At 31.2% G+C, this 21,848-nt stretch overlaps 1 protein-coding gene and 1 long non-coding RNA gene across 2 annotated transcripts in view; one reads left to right on the top strand and one right to left on the bottom strand.

Moving 5' to 3' along the window:
- LOC126264299 (uncharacterized) overlaps positions 1-21,848 on the top strand; it is a 123,311-nt gene that overhangs the window by 77,055 nt on the left and 24,408 nt on the right. The window lies entirely within an intron of this gene.
- Positions 14,547-21,848, bottom strand: part of LOC109605058 (S phase cyclin A-associated protein in the endoplasmic reticulum) — a 53,005-nt gene continuing 45,703 nt past the window's right edge. Inside the window, exons 9-13 of the mRNA XM_020021630.2 lie at positions 21,045-21,210; positions 20,795-20,986; positions 19,715-19,909; positions 15,340-15,510; positions 14,547-15,286 (exon numbers count right to left, since the gene is read on the bottom strand). Coding sequence (XP_019877189.2) covers positions 15,212-15,286; positions 15,340-15,510; positions 19,715-19,909; positions 20,795-20,986; positions 21,045-21,210 — 799 coding nt within the window. The 3' untranslated portion in view covers positions 14,547-15,211. The remainder of the gene's footprint in view (positions 15,287-15,339; positions 15,511-19,714; positions 19,910-20,794; positions 20,987-21,044; positions 21,211-21,848) is intronic.

Here is a 21,848-nt window from a genome sequence, read left to right as displayed (position 1 = left end):
TGCTATTGTTGATATCAATAATTTGCTGCCATCACAGGACGTTCTCCGGGGGCTCAGGGTCACTCCACAAGCCAGTGATGAAAAACTGAATACAACCCAATCCAATCTTTTCGAGAAAGATTTTCGAATATTCCTAATTGATTTTGTTCCTCCGAGGTCAGGTGAGAAGAAGAGGTACTTAGCACCTGCTTTTGATCTACGCCTTCTGAGCTCAGTTTACCCATATGTGTCTTCTTACCATTCCTAATACCTCCCCATCTATATGGAAAACTACCAAAATTAACCCAGTATTCAAAAAAGGTGTTAAGTTTAATTTTAATAATTACAGACCCATCTCTATATTAAGTAATTTCTTTAAAATATTTGGGCAGGTGTTATATTCTGTCATTTATTAAAGTGTTCTTTATAAAATTTCTCCTAATCAGCACGGTTTTATATTAGGTATGTTCATCACCTCTAATTCGATATGTACGACTCAAGATATAAGTTCGTTAATAGATCGTAAAAGTCAGATGACCGTCATTTACCAGACTTTTCACGTGCATTCGGTTCCATTGACCATGCAAAAAAAAACTTGATAATTTTGGTTTTAGTGATAGTCTTATTAATTTAATTGAGAATTATGTGCGAAACAGAATTTGTTACGTCAACTACAACGGATTTAAATCTCACACTTACACTGCATCCATATGAGTCTAACTTGGGCCCCTATTATACCTTTTATTCATCCATGACTTGTTGAGTTTGTTTCTACATCAACTTCCAAGATCTTGAGCATTGTCTTACGAAACTGCAAATGGCTAAATTCTCAAATTGTATCACAGACTCTGTTTTCTGCACTAGTACGAAGCAAATTGGAGTATTGCATTGGCCTATTCAACGACGATAACTTAAGTGTTTTAGCTTTCTTAGAACCATGTGTAAAATCGATTACAATCTATTGCTGCAGGAACATTCTATAGATTCACTGCTAGTAAGAAGATAATTCTTATCAATGTATTAAATGGCAAAATTGTCTTTTATAGTAACCAACATTGGATTTGACGTGTCAAGACTTAATTCAAGAAGCAGTGTTTCTCTCACCATACCAAAAGATGGAACCAATGTTCTACTAAAAAGCCCAGTTTTCTAAATATGCAGGAATGCTACAAATATTGCGATGATGTGTATTTATTTATTGTTGTCTATTCTAATTCTGTTAGACATAAACAAAATTTATTATTATTATTAGTATTATTCATATACATATATGTCTTTCTTCACATATGTTTCCTTCTTCTTTGGTTATGGCCATTTGATCGATATCATCGAGGAAGGTTTTTAGTGGCAATTCTACATTCCATATTTTTATCTTTAAAATATTTTCAATATAAATTAGCAACTAATTCTATTTTCATTTGTGAAAAGTACAGATTTCCATTATTCTGTCTAGTGAACATGAAGAAACTGTCCATTTCAGTTGCTTCTTATGGTGGTGAGCCAAATGACTAGATGACCAGACGGCAGGTCATTGTAGGGTCACTACTGGTTCTTTCTTCCACTCCTTGGTCTTTCTGAAATAGAGACAGTTTGATAAAATGAGTAATAACAAGCGAGAAGTAACATTTTATATAACATTAAGTCTCCTTGGATTTGACTCCAGATTCCAGCATTCCTCATTGCTCTACTCCTTTCATCTAGAGTTAATTTATGTCGAAGCATAATTATCCGAACATATTTCACTAGAGTAATCAATTATAAACTAAGTGCACATTTCACTGATTTCTTTGAAATCGTATAAAGCTGTTTCTCTTAAGGCTTTTTTGTCGAATTTCATTAAAATTTATACAATGTCTGTATGTACAAACAAATACAATTTATGTGGACCAATTTTAATTCATAAAAATTTAATATCCCAACTTTTGAACATGAGTTTATTTTCGATTCGAATGTATTCAACCTTTTTTTAGAAGAGAAAAATACTTATTTAAACTATACTCTTGATGAATAATATTCAAAAACGTCAAAATATTAAAATTTCATTAAATTAGAGTTAATTAATTAAGTTGTCAGTATTGGTTTTTGGTTTTTCTTGGTGACGGTACTTTAAAAAGATAAAAACATCAATAAACAATCTGATAAATCCGAAAGTATAGAGATGTTTATTAAATTTACTGGAGTTTTATTGAAGCGGACATCGAAGATTTTGACGGCGACTAAAAACGCTCGCCCTCAGCACGTCGCTTGCATAAATCTCGCCCCCAAGACCGGCCGTCTAATATAATAATTATAACGCCTTTCGGTCCCCATAAAAAATTGATCAGGACATGTATTAATAGCTTCCGATTAAAGGCTCGTCCCGATCGTGATAGAATAATAAAAGGGTCGATAATTGTCCGACGGACTGAATATATAATTTAATAATCAAAATTGGTGTACACAACGCACATTAGGGGTTCTTTGACGCGTGTTCCTTGCGATTAGTCTGAATGGCTAGTCGCAAATATTAATTCCGAGTCTGTTCCTGGGGGGAGAGGACGGCGTCGAAACGCCGAGATCCGGCGGACCGTAATCCCCATTGCCGCGGCACCGGGCTCCTTTTTTTTTTCTTTCTTCTTCGTAACTGACTACGCACAAATTGCCAGTCACGCGACCGACAAATAAATATTTCGGACGCACCACGGCATTTGTTTCGCGTGATTAGTTCGTATGTAATCTGTCGCAACTGTGAACATGTTCATCTGCGAATTATGCGACAAGTGACTACTGCCGTCCTGTTTACACAGCGGTGCATTAAAATGTTGACGCTAAGCTCTAGATATTTATCGCTTGCAAAGGTTCCTATCAGATTTATGTGCAAATGGATTGGCTATTTTACATTTATTTTATTTCTTTTATTGCCTAAGTTTATATTAACAAAATTGCTAACAATACTTTTACTCATTTTATATAAATTATTATAAAGAAATGTTTAAATGGAGAAAATTTAAGTAAGAGCTTTTTATTTTTTACTAATATTCTTTTAAGTATAATACCTAAACAAATATAACTGGACACGTAATTTTTACTTAATAATATTTTCTACAGTTTATTTCATGTCATTTTTAAAAAATCATCTGACTTTTGAAAATTGTTCATTTATAGTAACACGCATCAAAGCATTCATAATTCATATTTTTTAGTAATTAATAACAATAATTTTATTATTATTTAATATATTACGAAACATAAGCAATTTGTTGTTGTTGTAAACAAAAATATTTTACATTTTCTTTTAAAATTTTGTTTGTTATTTCCTTTTATTGATGTTTTCGACTATTTTTTTTTGTCAATTTTTATGATTTGTGGTAAATAATTATTTATAGTTATAATTATTATTATTATTTATATCAAGAACAGGATACCTATCAAAAAAAACCTTTCTACCACAATACTGTTCTTAAGATTACAATTTATGTTATTGATAAGTTTCTATGAATTTTAATATCTTTGATCCACTTACGAACATTCGGAAATGTATTGTAATAATAATCCTTCAATTACAATATTTACTAATTTTCACAATTTATAAAAGTGCTGTGTAATTTTTTTATTTCCTAAGTGTATTTTTTTTATTCCCTAAGTGTATATTAACAAAAGTGCTAATAATACTTTCACTTATATTTATTATAAAGAAATGTTTAAATGGAGAGAATAATGGTAAGCAATAGAATCTATTTAATCTGCTTTATATTTTTTACTATTCTTCTGTTGAGTATAATATCTAAAAAAATATAATTTATACTTAATAAAAACTTCTATTGATCATTTCAAGTCATCTCATTTCAGAAATTTGTTAAAAACCATCAGACTTTTAAAAACTGTTCATCTCTTCAACTTAATTATTAAATCTAAAGTTTTTAATAATTTTACTATTTTTTGATATATTATGAAACGTAAACAATTTTGACACAATTTTTTTTGTCTGCAAAACTGTTACATTTTTTGTTCAAATTTAAAACAACAAAAAAATATATTTTACATTTTCTATCAAAATTTTTTGTTATTTCTTATTATTGATTTTTTAACAAATTTTTTACCAATTTTCATATTTGTGGTAAATAATTATTTATAAAAATATGTTCATCAAGAACAGGATACATACCAAAGAAAAAACCTTCTACCAAAACACTGTTCTTAAGATTACAATTAATTTTATTGAGGCGATTTTAAATTTTTTATTGCGCTTATTAAAATTCGGAAATGTATTATAATAATAATCCTCTAATTAGAATATTTATCAATTTTCAAATTTTATAAAAGTACTGTATATTTTTAAGATGTTCAATACTATTTTAAATACCACTTTCTAACGGGAGCAACATCAAAAATATTAGTTTATCATTTATAGTTCTTAAAAAGTTTAAAAAATCTTGTTAAAAGACATTGTAAAACAATGCGAGTTTCAAAGAATAACAAATCCTTAAAATAACGAACTGTATAACCCTCTAAACTTTCCCCCTATATTAAGTAATTATTATTACAGTTCTTATAATTTTTAATTAATTTAATTGATCGTTGATTTTGTTACATATAGAATATAGTGATTGCTTAAAAATCATTAAGGGGCAAATACACCTTGTGAATAATTTGAATTTACATTTACAGCAGTGGCCATTATAATTGCAACTTAAAAACAACAAAATATTAAATATTTTAGCCATAACTCTTTTATTTAATGTGAACTGTTAATATAATATTATATTATTGTTGTTTTTTACTGTATTATAAAAACTAAATTGAGTTGGATATAAAAGTAGCCATTTATAATTTTAAAAGGGATTTTTAATGATTAAATCTGAGTTATTTAATTTAACATTAGCACTTTGTATAATATTCTTTTTGATTCATAATTTTGAACCACTTTCGAGGAATAGACTCAATGATTTTCCGAATATATGAGAAGTACCATACTACTACTATAAATTAAAACACATTTATTAATATTTTCGAAAAAAACTATTAAAAAAAAATGAAAAATGTGTATTCATTTTTAAATAAGAAACAATTTTTGACTAGTTTATAGTAAAAGAATAACCTATTTGATAAAAAATATATTGACCTCTAATGAAATAAAACAACTTCATCAAAATACAAATGAACCGGTATCCATTCGAAATGTAATGAACAACCCTCATAGTAGCATAGCAACAATAGACATTATAGGTACTGGCATTCAATTCAAATAGTATAGTTAACTTTTTTTAATATATTTCAATAAATTGATATATATAAATATGGCTGTATAAATAATTCATTAAATTAATAAATAAAACAACATCTTTAGTGTAAATCAGAAACATTTGGTACCATTAATATTAAATAAAACTAAAATTGCTTTATTAATTTTTTGTAGGTGAATAGGATACCTTCAATTATTAAATTAATTTCTGAAAGCATGTAAAATAATTTACTAAACAAACAGCCATTTAAAAATAGAACGAACGACCCGCATTTTTATGTGGGAGAGTTCGATGATGAAAAAACAAAATAAAGTGTAAAATAGATGTTTTGATTATCAGTTAGTTAAACTTCGGATGCAAAGCGGGGAGGGTAGTAAAAGAAAACCGTAACACGATCCCTCAACAGTCTAACGTTTACGGCGTAACCTCAATGTTTGTTATTCCCAAGTCATTGGGGCCGATGTATTTATGAAACTCGATATTTGTTAGTTTGTTTTAACGGCGGTTGTCAGCCGGGGAGTTCATATATATATGTATGTATGCCCTGTTTATTTGGTTTTTAAATTCGCCGAACCGTTGTGAATAATTAGTTTTCTGTTTTTATTTCGGCGTACACAAATTTTGTACATGCCAGCCGATATGGACCGTTGTTTGTGTAATCCTCTTTTCAAACATCGAACTGGTCAATGCGGATTTGCTTAACAAAAAAAAAGTGGTTTTTACCATTTTTTATTTATGTACGATAATGTTTTCTCCCGGAGCGCCGAGATTAGTGCTTACCCGGTGTGTACACAATATTATAAAGCAAACAAAATAATTGGATATCATAACGCACGTACGCGATTGAACGAATTGTTGAAATATTAAATAAAATAACCGTACCACTAAAAAAACAACAATAACTAAATACTTTTTGTTTGCAATTTTGAACATTTCATTTGACCGGAACGCTATTTGTTGCTGTTGTTGTCGTTGAAATGCCCGAAAAATTAAAATAATCCTTTCGACCCACCCTCGCACCCAACAGGCATCGTCAGTTTCATTCGTTTTCGCCCCGGTTAATTTCGCCTAATGCCCTCGAATTCGGATTTAAAATACGGGGCCTTGGGGGCAGTGCAGGAGTGTCACTCACCGCTGCCAACCTCGCCTCCACCTCCTCCGCCTCCTTTAATTGCGAAAGGGTTTTCTACCTTTTTACCGTCCCCACGGCGAAATTATATTACACACTGTGGATGTTACACAGAAAGAAACCATTTCGTTAATAATGCATCAGGTAATGGAAGGTATAATTAGGGGGGGTAGGTCCTTTTAAAGGTAATTTTTGGAAGATGGCCGAGATATGTTGTTGTCGTGTGATTGATAATGTCTTTTTTGGTGAAAATTGCTTTCGTAAATATTTCATTTTGAATCTAAGCCACACGAACCGCGGCTCTTATTTGAAGAAGGGTAAATTACCGAATGAAAAATTCACGTTCGTTCTGCATCAAATTCGGCACTCTCACTGTTTTATTAGACCGGCTGAATTTGTTATCGGGTTTTTTAATATTTTAATAACCTCACAAATGGCGGGCCCGAAAACTTTTTCTACGGTCTGAGTGAAATAAAAAAAAATATAAAGAAAACAACGCTGATTTACAATTTCAACTTTTTTAATGTACATTTTTATAGGGCTATTTTGGGTGGGCAAAAATCATATTGATTTTTTTTTTCAGTTGGGTCAATCATCTAGATAATGGCGAATTTGTGTTTTTCGGTTTATCATTTTACTTAAACTGGTCTCCAGAAGTAACGCCAAGCCCAATTCAGTTGAATATCATTTCGTTAGAAAGGCGATTACGCGTCCAACGGTATACAATTCGTTCCCACCAGAAGGATTAAATAAATGTTGTGATAGATGGAGAATCCAGCGTATAATCGGGAGATTTTTCCTTCGTGCTGAATGAAACTTCCTGAAATTTCAATTGCATGATATGTATATTTAATCATCTGCTGTCTGAGAACAAAAAGATCAGTTATAAAACTAATGTAATCAAATTCCTTGTGAAATTAATAAAACAAATTAAACATTATTTTTTCAGTCAGTGTTTGGTCGGTCCCTCCTTGCTCTACGAATTGCTTCCATACTCCTTATTCAAAATTAGTGAACAAATAAATTCTTCATCCACAGCACGTCATTCTTCTCTAGGAGCATTAGCAAGATTCTCCAAATTTTGAGGCTTGTGGTTTCGAGTGTAAATGTGAAGTCTTTGAAGACGGTCCCATACGTGTTCAATTGGATTGAAATCTGGTGAATGTGGAGACCACTATATCATAACTTTGTCGTTGTATACTGTCATTACCAATTTGTCGATAACGATGCCAAAAACAACTTATAACACTTCGTGAGACATTATACATTTGCGTTACTATTATCAGAAAAATTCTTCATTGAGACATTTTACGGTGCTAAATACCTGATAAATAGAGAATGAACCAAATAATAAATAATAATATGTTCAAAATCACAAAATACGTTTGCTGGAAATGAACGTTTTTTTATTTGTGGACATTTTCAACAATCTTAGATTAATAAAATCAATTTAATTATTGTGATTGGTCAATTTTTGTAAAACTAAAATATTAAATTAAAGTGCTACTCCAATGTTATAACTTTTAATATTTATGGAAACTCCATTTATGCAGCTGTGAGATAGATTAATTGATTGCTATTTTTAAGACTGCTTTCTTTTATAATCAATATTGTTCCAGAAATAGTATATAACATTATACTAATTAGAAATAAAAGTTATAGAAAATCGAATGCAGTTGCATGTGATGTGGCGTGTGTTATTAAAACAGTGTTTTTGACCAGAAAATAAACCACTTAAAAATATTAACTATTAAAAACATGGTTCTATTATTAAAACCACATCGTACAAAGCTCTTGTTTTTTAAATATACATTTTTTAAATTACATATTGTTGAAGAAAACTTTTGTATTTATTCCACATGCTCTGCAAACAATCCGATGCTCTCTGTTTGACACAGGGTGTCAAAAAAGTCTTCTGGCTTCAAAGCCAACTTCATACAACCTCCTTCTTCAATAATTGCAAATACTCAAATAATGTTACTGGCTATAATAAAACATATTGAAAATATTTTTATTTATAAAAAGAATATATTAAAGTTTCAGAGTTGACCAAATAATGGCAGACCTGACAGACAGTTGGTTTCTAATACGAGAAAATTCGACAGACAAAAGGCTCATAGTTTGAAGTAGAAACTCAACACACAAATGGGTGAAATATGTAGAAATTTATAATCATCATTATTTTTCTTTCTCTTAATGTGAAATTGGTCTACTAGAACTTGAAATATTTGTAATTAAACAAACTAAGGATTAAAATTTGGGACATTGGAAATATTTTTGTTGAAAACTCTGAAGTCTGAAGTGACTGAAAATTGTTAGAAATTGTATAAAATTGGAACTTAACTGTGTTGTAACTCGGTTACTTCCCTTTCGACCGAAACACATTGCGTAACATTGGAAGCTTAATTTACTCACTTTTCTAACCAAATATCAATAATATAATAATAATAATAAATGAAAAAAAAAAAAACAAAAAAAAAAGAAATAAATGAGAAAATTCCGTTCAATTAATCAATTTCCGCGTGAACCACCCCCAAAAATGAAAGGCACTCGTGCATAATTAAGCCGCACAGGAAATCCAAAAAACCCCTTGATGAACGGGCACGGTATGTTCGTCGAAGCATTATTGGCCGCTATAAATATTTTGCGTATAAACGAATAACTATGTTCCATGTTTATAACCAAATGAGTTATCGTTGTTTGTATCAACGATATGATGGGCTGATGTGCATTAAAACGTCAATTTCGTCGGGGGTATCGACAGGCGTTGATGCGCCAAACGGCTGCCTAAGCGACAAGTTAAAAGCATACTGACGACATGACAGACTGCTGCCGTAACTTCGGGTTCTCGTTTTTTTTTTTTTTTATTTTTGAACACCGGAGGTGTGACAATTTCAAAAGTCAAATAAACACTGTTCACATAAACTACTCCACCTTTACGACAACCGTTATTTATTAGGTTAGACGAAGTGCGATATTGTAAAATGGGCCACGACAGAAATATTATCCCTCCCCGATAAACACGTTGAAAACACATATTATATTATGTTTTTAACCGCCGGTATTTCTTTACATACTTACGAATCGATATTTTAAAAAAAATGTATGTAATATTAAATATGGTGACTAAATTTTTGCTCTATTATTTCAGATCACGTCCCCAATGAAGTGTCCTGATTGCTGTTATTGTGTATCCGAGTTAATCGTCCGGAAGAAAGTCGAAATCGTTCTAAAATTTTAATTTCCGGTAAATTTGCTTCTATGCGTGCCAGTCGATTACTTACCCGAATGGAACAACTTTAAATTTGGGGCCGACAATGGATTATTTATTGCCATTGATTTTTGAAGTCGAATAAAAATGACGCTGAATATTTTTTATTTTATTTTACTTTATAATAGTGAACTTGAACATTTTATTTTGTTGATATTACACGTATTGTTTAGTGTTAAAATTAGTCCAGATATTTTTGACTTTCAGACCATTCTGCTAATTTATATTTTAGACTTATTATATGATTTTAATAATAGATTAATGTTTTTCTAATACATCAATAGATTCAAAAATATTTTCAATAAGTTTTATTTTGACCAGTAATATTATTTGAATATTTATAGCTCTAGATGGTCGGTATTTATTTTAATTTTTATGTATTTAATATATAAAAAATATTTTATTTTTTGTAAAATTTTTATTTCCAAAATATGTATTTTATTCGGCTCATTTTTATTTTGTTTAGCACCATAAAATAAATACCTTAAAGAAGAATTTCTTCTGAAGATTTTATAATGCCAATATCCCAATTTTTAATAGGATCTGATTAACACAAAGAAAAATAAATGAATATTTAAATTAAAAATAGCTTATTGTCTGTCTGTCTTAGAAACCAACTGACTTTTACAAATAAAAATAGTTTCAGTAATGGCCAGTAATATTATTTAAATATTTGCAGCTTTAGATAGTCAGTATATGTCAGTAAATGAATATTTAAATTTACCTTTAAATTTTTACATATTTCAATCATTTGTGTGTAGAGCTTCGACTTCAACTTTTGAGCTTTTTATTTTACTGTTTCTATATTAAATAAACATAAAAATTCCATTTCTGATTTGTTGAATATGTTTGTTGATATTTTGTGGATTTTAACACATTTTACATGGTTTATTTTTAATTTATCTGTTGTTTAGCACCGTAAAATGCTTCAAAGAAAAGTTTCTTCTGAAGATTTTGCCATTATAAATGCAATATCTCAATTTTTAATCGTTAATATGTTTAATTACAAACATTTCAAGTCCAAGTAGACCAAGATCGAGTTAAGAGAAAGAGAAGTAACTGAATATTTAATTTTTCTGATAAATTTTTACATATTTAAATCATTTGTATGAAGAGCTTCAATTTCAACTTTTGAGCTTTTTGTTTGTCAAATCGTATAAAAAGCAACTATCTCTTAGGTATGACATTATTTGGCTAATTCTGCAGCTTTAATATCTTCTTTCTACAAATAAAAATATTTTCAATATTTTATTTTGAATATTTGCAGTTTTAGGAAGTCAAATTTATTTAATTTTTTATATATTTAATAAACATAAAAATAACCAACATTCCATTTCTGGTAAAAAATTTATATATATAAATTAATCGGCAAACTGGCAATGTCAATTACGACGCGGTGGTTGACAAAGAACTATGACTAGAAGATAATTATTTCTGTTAGGCATAATTGTACATTCTATAAATCCAAGTTCTGTGCAGACGTTGGAATCACTGTAAGTCTGCTTATCATCAGAGGAAGGCTGTATGAAGCTGCTCTTGGAGACGTTTTTGACACCCTGTGTTAAACAGAGAGTATCGGGTTGTTTGTAGAGCATGAGGAACAAATATAAAAGTTCTCTTCAACAATGTCTGATTCAAAAAAAGTATTTAATAAATTAAGACTTCTTACAATGTGGTTTTAATAATAGAATCATGTTTTTTAATAGTTAATATTTTTGAATGTTGTATTTTATGTTCGAAAACACTGTTTTAATAATACACGCCACATCACATACAACTGCATTCGATTTTCTATTAGTTTTAATTCTAATTAGTATAATGTTATAATCTATTTCTAGAAAAAATATTGATTATAAAAGGAAGCAGCCTTAAAAATAACAATAAATCAATCCATCTCATTGCTGCATAAATGCAGAGTTTCCATGAACATTACAGTAATTGGAATAGTATATTTTTTTATTAAATGTAAGATTTTAATTAAAAAAAAAAGATCGTGCATATAGCATTAAGTCGATTTTACTAATCTAATAATGAGATTATTGAAAATGTCCATACAACTTTTTAAATTTTAAACAACAAACTTTTGTAAAGTTTTTTTGTAGTCAAACTTCTACACCCAATCCTGAAAACTAAAGTGTCAACATAAAGTTTGCGCAGCACCCAACTCACACTTTTAAAGAGAGCCATTTAATTTGCGCCGACTAAAAACGTAATTTCAACACGGAAATATATTTGTAAGGTCATTCATATTTCACATCGTAACGAAATTATATATTTTATTTTAGATTATTTGAAAGCAACGGGAAGATTGATGAGTTTCCAAGGTCGAATATCCTCTTCTATTTTCACAGATAGGGAGAAAGCTCCCCATGCTTTTAGTCTTAAGTGCTTCTGTTAATCTGGGTCCCGCTGAGTATAACGCAGCTATTCCGTTTTTCTTTCTTTCCTTCCACTCTTTCATTCATTCCCTCTATTTACGTACGTACATACAAATGATCGGTATATTATTGTTTTGTACGGCCGTTTATGAAATGTAACGTATTAAACGTTGTGACTGTGTCCAAAACATGAGTGTGTATTTTGTGAGTCCCGCAAACATATCGAGGAGCGTGGAATGCCACATTGTTCCGGATGTGCATCGGAAACGTGTGCAAGACATAAAAATAGACCGGAGAGAAAAAAAGGATGTGCGTTTCAATTAAGAGCTAAAGAGGCTGTATCCGCCATTGATGAATTAAATAAAACGTGGAGAAGTGTTTATACTTGAAAGGCATGTGCGACATAAAGTCGAGTGGCGCTAGCTGTAAATAGCACTTAAAAGCCGCCTTAATGCAGTGCAAAGCAAAAGACGCCGTAAAACATACTTTCCCATGGAAAAAAAATGTGTATAACACGCATTGTGCGCTATTTATACTTTAGTTATGATTATTGGTAGATTTATGATAAAAGCGGCGAAAGCACGAACGGTGCTTCAAACAACGCGTCCATCAAAGTCAATTAAGTCGCTGTAAAATAAAAAATATATTAATGGGAAATGGTGCTTTTCACAGAGCGTTAACTGTTACATGAACTTTTCGACAATGTTTAAGCGAAAGGTGGTTTTAGTGTCTGGTCTACACCTTTTATCTTTGGTGCTACATAAAAATCACGTGTCAGCGGTAAACAAAGTCCGTTACATATAAACCAACGAATTTAATTTTAGATTTTTAACAATTTATAAGTCTGCACTACTAACTTAATTTAAACGTGCAAATTTTTTTGTCAATAATTATTTTGTTAAGACTAATTTGTTAGTCAAATATCAGTTTTTTTCGTTGAACACTTCTGGTTTATTTTTAGAATTGATAATTGCAGTGGCGCACAAAGGTGTAGAAATATTTTATTCCGTTTCAATGTCATTTTTAAAAATAAATTAGTTACTCATGGTACGTAAATTGAAACTACAACAATAAAAACGAAATATTTCCACACCTTTGTTTGTAATTGTAATTTATTATAATTAAATAATATAGTACATTTCGTTATCATACAGGGTGTTTAAAAAAGGTATTTTTGTCAGATTTAATAATTACAACTATTTTATTTATTTAAATCGATAAATATAATAAAAAAATTCATTTCTAAAATTTTAAGATATATTTAACTTTTCTATTTAAAATGAAAGTTGAATTTGCCTTTTTAAGCTAACTTTTTTAAATTTCATTATTTTGAACCAATAAAGAAGAATTAGAAAAGAAATATTTGGATTATTCTTAGATTTTTAGACTTAATTTTATATATTTCTAATTACCATTTTTATTTATTTTTAATTTAATTTATTGTATTCCTCAATTTTTTAAATTTTATAAAATTAAATTGTGTGTGTATTTTAATTATATTTGTTATTTATTATTTTTAAGCTTAATTTTATAAAATATTTAAATTAAGTTCAATTTTTAATTTTTTATAGAATTAAACTAGTAAATTTATAATTAATTTAACATAATTATTTTTAATTTTTTAAGCATTCTTTAAATTAATAATAATAAATAAAAATTTCTAATTTTATTTTATTTTCTTTAATTTATTTTCTTAATTTTAATTTTTTAATTTAATCGGTTGGTTGTTCTTTTAATTTCATAAGCTTAGTTTTCTAAATATTATAAAATTAAATTAATAAATATTTTTTAAAAAACTTATTTACTTTTAAGCTTAATTTTATAAATTATTTAAATTAAGTTTAACTTAAATGATTATTTTTGTAAATTTGTATAAATTTAAATTAATTATTTGTTTTTAAATTTTACGAATTTCAACGAATTCATCGAATCAGCTTAATTTTTTATGTAATTTAAACTTTAATTTAATTTTATCTTAATTTATTTTCTTAATTTTAATTTTTTAAGCTTAATTTTAACCAAATTAATTATATATATATTTAATTTAATTGGTTGTTTTTTTAAGTTTATTTTTTTAATTATTATAAATTCAAATTAATAATATTATTTTTTTAATTTAATTGTTTAATTTTAATTTACTTTTTAATTGTTAAATAGTTTATTTTTAAAAAAGAAAATTTGTTTTCACATACATACGTAAAAATTGTCATATAATTGCCAATTTTCAATTAATTTAAAGACAATAAATAAATAAATGTTACTAACATTGTTTAGAAATTTGATAAGTAAGATTTTATAAATATTTTAATGAACGGCAATCAACTTTAACAAAGAAGTTCTAGATATTTATATCAATACTTACCTTTGTATTATAATAATAATAAATAAAATAGCATATTTAATAATGTAATAATTTGATTATTGTACTTACCTGTTTTTACATACGTAAAAAACTTGTTTCAATAAAAAAATAAGGTTTCGATTAGACAACCCTTTATTGATAGAAAAGCTACAAGCATTCAAAAAAAAAAAAATAAAATAAAAATAATATAATAATAATAATAATATATAGAAAATCACATTTAATTATTTAGTGTAGTTCATACTACAATAATCACAACAAATAAGCAATGCACGTTGCTACAGTTAACATAATTAATGAAAAATTAATCTAGTTAATTAAATATCAGTACGGTTAATTTCTTCTATCATGAAATAATAAAAATAGTTGACTTCCAACTACTACGTATAAAAATAACTGCATCTATACATACAATGCATTATAGACAGTTATTATTTTATATATTTGGGGGTTCCATATCCTAAAATATAATATTTTGACTACTATAGCAATATTTTATTAAATTTATAGTTGATTATTAAGTAAATAATTATTTTATATAATTTAAAAAAAAAATCAACTATATTTAGTTAATATTTGGTGAATGGAGTAAAATTAATTTAGTCTCATTTGGTAACTTTAGTTACATACAATGTTATATAAATAATCAATTTGAAATTCTAGTTAATATTAAGTACGAATAAGTTGCGGCACAACGTACTACATTCTCCCACACACGTATAGAACACCAACACAATAAAAAACAACTCAAACTCTCATCATAGTAAATAAAATAAATAATGTTGGCGGCTAACCTCAACTATTTACTGTGGAAACTAAAAATTATAATATACTATAGAAATATATAAAAAAAATTTGTTTGTAATCCCCTTAGTGATTTTTAGCTAATAATTTTACCAAACGGTGCTTGTTTCCGGTCTCCGAGTTGCGGAATTCTTCGAGTAGCTGAAACACAAACATTCATAAACATAAGCGGCGACTTTAATTAGCGTACTTACATCATAGGAGAGTTCCTGCATGAGAATGGTCTTGGTGTGCTTGTTGCCTACGCAGCATGCCAACAACGTGGGGTAAAGCACGTTGGAGAGGCTCTCCACCGAGAAGTAAGGGAACGGCAACGAGCACAACTGCTGGAGCACAGACGGCGACTGTCCACTGACCAATAGCATCTGTGAAAACAAATCGATTACAAATACCGACGACTGGACAATTTTTAGACAAAATTAAAAACTAATTAAACACGTTTATGTGGTTTTAATGTATTTTTTGTTATGTTATTTACATATATATGCGTTAATGCCGTGCTATTACGAAAAGGGGCCGGGGCAATCATTTTATCGGAAGTCGTTTCGGCTACAAAATGCCTGATTGCATGTCTGTGTCAATTTTTACCCATCATCCCCATATAAATTAATTTATAACATATAGGCTTATGCTGCCATGGACTATTACATTATAGAAATTGGTTAATTTGGCTCGACTAAATGACGAAAATGTTACTGAGTAATATTACGCATTAACTCCGACTACAAATAAATAATTCCATTTCCCGATATGCGATACACTTTTTGTTTAACTTCATCGTGAATAATTAGGTGGCGGTGCAAAGGGGAAATTGAAATTACAAAGCACAACTCAAAAAAAAAAAAACTACTATGGCGGTGTTGGATTCCCACAGCTTTTCCCCCAACGGCCGTTTTTCGTCGTTTAATTGACGCTTTTCCGCCGGTAACCGGATCGCACGTCTATTAGGCGACGTCAACTGGCACGTCGCCTTTGTCCGTGCGGCGGGGGCGTCGCGATGCCACGTGCACCAGACACGGACACACCGTGCGACCGGAAGCGGAATCAAAAGGCGCCAACAGGTAACGAGTTTAATTGTGTCGACACGCGACCGACCTTTTGCGGTTTGGCTTTTTGTGGTTGCGCCCGTGCGTCGAAATAATTTCGTTGCGTCGCGCCGTGTAACGTGGAAAAAACGCCCGTCACGGATTTTTCGCTTATGACCTGATCCGAGTTTTATTATGCCGGTGGAATTTTCGAACGTTGTCGTGTCAAATATCGGTTGCGGCGGATCCGTTCGTCGCTATGTTTTATGTCCGAAGAATTTAAATAGAAAATGCGTGCGTCTGCATTCCAGCGGGCCCGGGCCCCAGACCCCCGCACGTACGTGGAGGCCCGTCATTAAGATAGCGCGGGCGCCACCGCGGTGCATCGGGGTCCTGTTTTCGCCGTCTAGAAAATATAATCGGGCCACCGAAGTCACGCGTCCTTATCGACAATTGAAAATTCCACAATTGTTATCGCGTCCCGATTGTGTCGTCTATTGACCAATCAACATTCTTCTCCGTTTTCTTCTTGCCTCTGGTTGATATGCATATTCAGAATTGAAAATTTTTCTCGTCGCCACCAGACAATGGATTCTAAACTTTTTGTCAATATGAAAAATGATGTTAAAAGAACTAATAAAAACATAAACTTACAACCTAGTGGGAAACGATACTTAAAAATATGTTTTGGATTAACTTGAGAAAAAGTTTGCAAAACGTAAGCTTTATCAGAATAAAAACGACTTACACAAGCTTCTTTAACAAGACACTGAAGCTGAAAGAATTCACAATTTTGAACTTGCTTGAACCATCTTCAGTAAAAATTTATAATAGCTCTACTAAAGTTATATTTAATTACTAGGACACTGTTGAAAGGTATCATAATTTTAAATTTAGTTGAATTATCTTAAGAAAACATTTACAAAAACTTAAGCTCAATAGAACTAATAAGAGTTGGAGCATACTAGTTGAGAAGTGATATTAGTTTTTTAAAAAAAGACACAGTTGATGTCTATTTTGCTTTATTTTGAAGTTTTTTGAATCACCTGGTGAAAATAAGGTCCAAAAAACATAAACTCTATTAGAGTGAGAACCTAATAGGAAGCACCTCGTATTAGTTTCTCCAAAATAAAACAATGCTGAAAGATTATATTATTTTGAATTCACCTGAATTAACTTAAGAAAAAGTTTGACAGAAATAACCTCTATCAGAGTTATAATCCACTGGGAAACAACTCATGTTGCCTTCTTCCAGAAAGACACTGTTGAAGGGATTCAAAATTTTAACTTTAAATGGACTATCTCTAGAAAAAAATTACAAAAACTTAAGATCAATAAAACTAATAAGAGTTAGAACTTACTAGTTAAGAACTGATATTAGATTTTTTAAAAAAGACACAGTTGATAGACTTCTTTATTTTGAAGTTTCTAGAACAACCTGGTGAAAATAAGTTCAAAAACATAAACTCTATTAGAGTGAGAACCTCCTATTGGAAACACTTCGTATTAGATTCTCCAAAATAAAAAAATGCTGAAAGATTGCATTATTTTGAATTCACCTGAATTAACTTAAGAAAAAGTTTGGCAGAAATAATCTCTATCAGAGTTATAATCCACTGGAAAACAATTCATGTTGGATTCTTCCAGAAAGACACTGTTGAAGGGATTCAAAATTTTAACTTTACATGAACTATCTCTAGAAAAAAGTTACAAAAACTTAAGCTCAATAGAACTAATAAGAGTTAGAGCCTACTAGTTAAGAAGTGATATTAGTTTTTTCAAAAAAGACACAGTTGATAGACTTCTTTATTTTAAAGTTTCTTGAACCACCTGGTGAAAATAAGTTCCAAAAAAACATAAACTCTATTAGAGTAAGAACCTAATAGGTTTATGCACCTCGTATTAGTTTCTCCAAAATAAAACAATGCTGAAAGATTACATTATTTTGAATTCACCTAAATTAACTTAAGAAAAAGTTTGACAGAAGTAACCTCTATCAGAGTTATAATCCACTGGGAAACAACTCATGTTGGCTTCTTCCAGAAAGACACTGTTGAAGGAATTCAAAATTTTAACTTTACATGAACTACCTCTAGAAAAAAATTACAAAAACTTAAGATCAATAAAACTAATAAGAGTTAGAACTTACTAGTTAAGAACTGATATTAGATTTTTCAAAAAAGATACAGTTGATAGACTTCTTTATTTTAAAGTTATTAGAACAACCTGGTGAAAATAAGTTCAAAAACATAAACTCTATTAGAGTGAGAACCTAATAGGAAACACTTCGTATTAGATTCTCCAAAATAAAACAATGCTGAAAGATTACATTATTTTGAAATCACCTGAATTAACTTAAGAAAAAGTTTGACAGAAGTAACCTCTATCAGAGTTATAATTTACTGGGAAACAACTCATATTGGCTTCTTCCAGAAAGACACTGTTGAAGGGATTCAAAATTTTAACTTTACATGAACTATCTCTAGAAAAAAATTACAAAAACTTAAGCTCAATATAACTAATAAGAGTTAGAGCCTACTATTTAAGAACTGATAGTAGTTTTTTCAAAAAAGACACAGTTGATAGACTGCTTTATTTTGAAATTTCTTGAATCATCTGGTGAAAATAAGTTCAAAAACATAAACTCTATTAGAGTGAGAACCTAATAGGAAATATCTCTTATTAGTTTCTTCAAAATAAAACAATACTGAAAAATCACATTATTTTGAATTCACTTAAATTAATTTGAGAAATAGTTTCACAGGCGTATCCTCTATCAGAGTTATAATCCACTGGAAAACAACTCATGTTGGATTCTTCCAGAAAGACACTGTTGACAGGTATAATAATTTTAAATTTACTTGAACTATTTAGAGAAATATTATTATTATAGAAATGCTATTAGCTGTTTCAAAAAAGACACAGTTGATAGACATAACTATTTTGAATTTTATTGAACTGCCAAATAAAAAAGAATTCAAACACATAAACTCTTTAGAGTGAGAAACACCTCATATTAGTTTCTCCAAAATAAACCGATAATGAACTTATGCTTCGGAAAAGAAACCCTACTGGAAACTGCCACCCAAAGAAAAAAAAAAATATATAAGTTTTATTTGGATTAGCAAACAAATCGTATTAGCTTCATTCAAAAACCTCTTTTTAAGTAAAAGCAAAATCACATACTAATTCATTAAAAAAAAATGGTTTTAGATTTTCTTTATAAAAACATGAACTTTTCATAATCTTCAATATTTTTATAGTAGCAGTACAAAAATATACTGTTGAAAAAAAAAAATACATAAAACATATCATATTATAGCTCATATCATCATCAGCAAGTTTATAAAAGATTATTTATTACAAGTATATTATGAGTTGGAACTATTATCAATGGACGTCAAAATTATGGTGCTATAACATTTTATTACAATTTTATTTGCTTGTTTACTCATTCGCACTTCTTTTTATTGTAATAATCAAAGAGCGGAGTCAAAAAGTTATTGTCCTAGTTTAAAACATAATAGTGATTATAAATACGTACCTGGTTATCAGTATTTTCAACCGCAAAATATCCAGTAACAGCGATTACTTCATGAAGTAGTTTTTCATATTGATTCACGTTATTCCCGTTAGTTTTGCGGCTACCCTTCGGCAAGGATGGCGAGGCGCAGCACCAAATCAGATGGCTAGCGATGTGACGGAATTGTAGAGATATGCCCTCAGCACCTAGCATTTCCTGCAACGCAAAAAAGAAACAATATTCCTTTAACGTTCATCAAAATTCCACCCCGCCGCTCTCGAACGAACAATCAATACTTCGTTCCAGTCTTAATTGAATCAATTCGCAATTGAAAATTAGCTTAGCGGTGAATTTGATTCCCTCGTCTATGATAACGTCCCCGCCCTCTTGGGGCCATCGGGAGACCCGCTCCTCAAACATAACTTCGTTTTGTGCTTCGGAGTTTTGTTTGTGTTTGCGGCCTACTTTGACTGCCGCTGTGTGTCTGCATGCTCTTGTTTTCTATATGGATTGTTCGGGAAAACGTTTGGTCAAAAGGCGAATGTAAACAGAAGCTGATGGCATTGTCTTTTGAAGTAGGGGGTCAATTGGAGATTATCGTAACAAATACATCACTTTTCTGAGTAGGCAATCAATATTTTAAACCTAAGCTAATATTTGATTCGAACTTGGTGCGAGACACGAACTAATTAATAAACATACTTATGACAAAATCAACGAAAGACAATAATTGCTTTCGGAAATTTCTTGTAATAAAGTTTACTAATTAAAAGTCGAATTAAAGGGATGAAGAACTTTTCCCATATTTTTGTGTTTAATTCGTTGTTTACTTTTGAAAATCCATAATTTGATACAACAGGCAGCTTTGTGGGCGGTGTTTACCTTGTAACCCCAGTATAATTTTAGCTGGAGTTATTCCCCCGGGTGTGCTACTACAGACACGCGTCACGTCCCAAAGGGCCCCGGCTGGAGATTATGACTTACACCACTAACAAGCTATCTCACTGTAAATTTTAATCACCGTATTTGCGGATGAGACTGCTGCTTAGTTTGCACGCAAGTGCACGTTGGGGGTGCGAGTTCGTGACGCTGTTCACTTACCTGGAACTTGTGGAGATCCAATTCGGCGACGCGTCTCAGCAGTTTGAAGGTGACTATGGTCAAATTAAGGCACGGATCGGGAATGGTTGGCGGCGGTTGTCCTTCTACGCGGGGCGGGGAGCCTGGCAGCAGGAGCGAGCCGTAAAGCATGGACACGCAGCCCAGCAACTCGGTGTGATGCAAAGTGGTAATCTAGACAACGGAGGTACGGCTTAGATTGTGCAGCTGGGGGGTTGGAAATGTGTCTTACCAGATGTGTTGGGTCCGAGTCTTCGGGACAGTGGCTGGCCAACACCGCGATGAACTCTAAAGCTGCCGATAGGAAAGCACAGGCCGGAGGAATATCATGGACGGGACCGCGAACGGCGAGGCAACATTTGGCCAGCTGATCCACCACGCCAACACACACTGAAAAGCTGCAACAAAAAAAACATTCATTAAGTAACTGCACTTTTAAAAAGGCTCGATTGGCAGCCGATAAGCTGCACTTGTCCCAGTTTAATGTTTGCTTTGGGATTCTCAATCTAAAGTATGTTATATTGGCCTTTCATAACTTCCATCTCTAGATAGAGTGAGAGTATCGTTGATGCAATTAGCAAACGTTTCGAAATCACTCGCGTCCACTTGCGGTGAGCAATCGCAATTATACGATATCTGTGTTAACGTTGGGAGTTCGCAATGGCAACGGCGGCGGTGGAAATCGGATATCGGCGGAACCCCAGCGCGCCAGGGCCCGCAATGTTTGCAGAGAGGGTCTCCGGAGCACTAAAGTCTCTTGTTACCGCTGTCAGGGGCCTCCATTCGCTCTCTAGCCGCGGCCTGGGAGATGACATGTGTATACACACGCGGGCGGCTACTTAGGCCCGCGAAAGTGCACCGCCGCTGCCTGCTGTGTTTGCGTACGGTATTGTCGCCGGGGCTCCGTCAATTGGGGCCCTCGCAATGGATACGTCTCTATTATTGTTAATGACACCCGGGGACCGAGGTGATGTCATTGAGAGGACGGTTTTTATTTTTGTTCGAAGGGGCTTTTTAACTGTTGCAATTCTTGTTC

Source organism: Aethina tumida, chromosome 1, assembly GCF_024364675.1.
Source record: "Aethina tumida isolate Nest 87 chromosome 1, icAetTumi1.1, whole genome shotgun sequence".
In the NCBI taxonomy this organism is placed as follows: Eukaryota; Metazoa; Arthropoda; class Insecta; order Coleoptera; family Nitidulidae; genus Aethina; species Aethina tumida.
The sequence above is the reverse complement of the archived record's forward strand: the minus strand, read 5'-3'. Positions and strand labels throughout refer to the sequence as shown.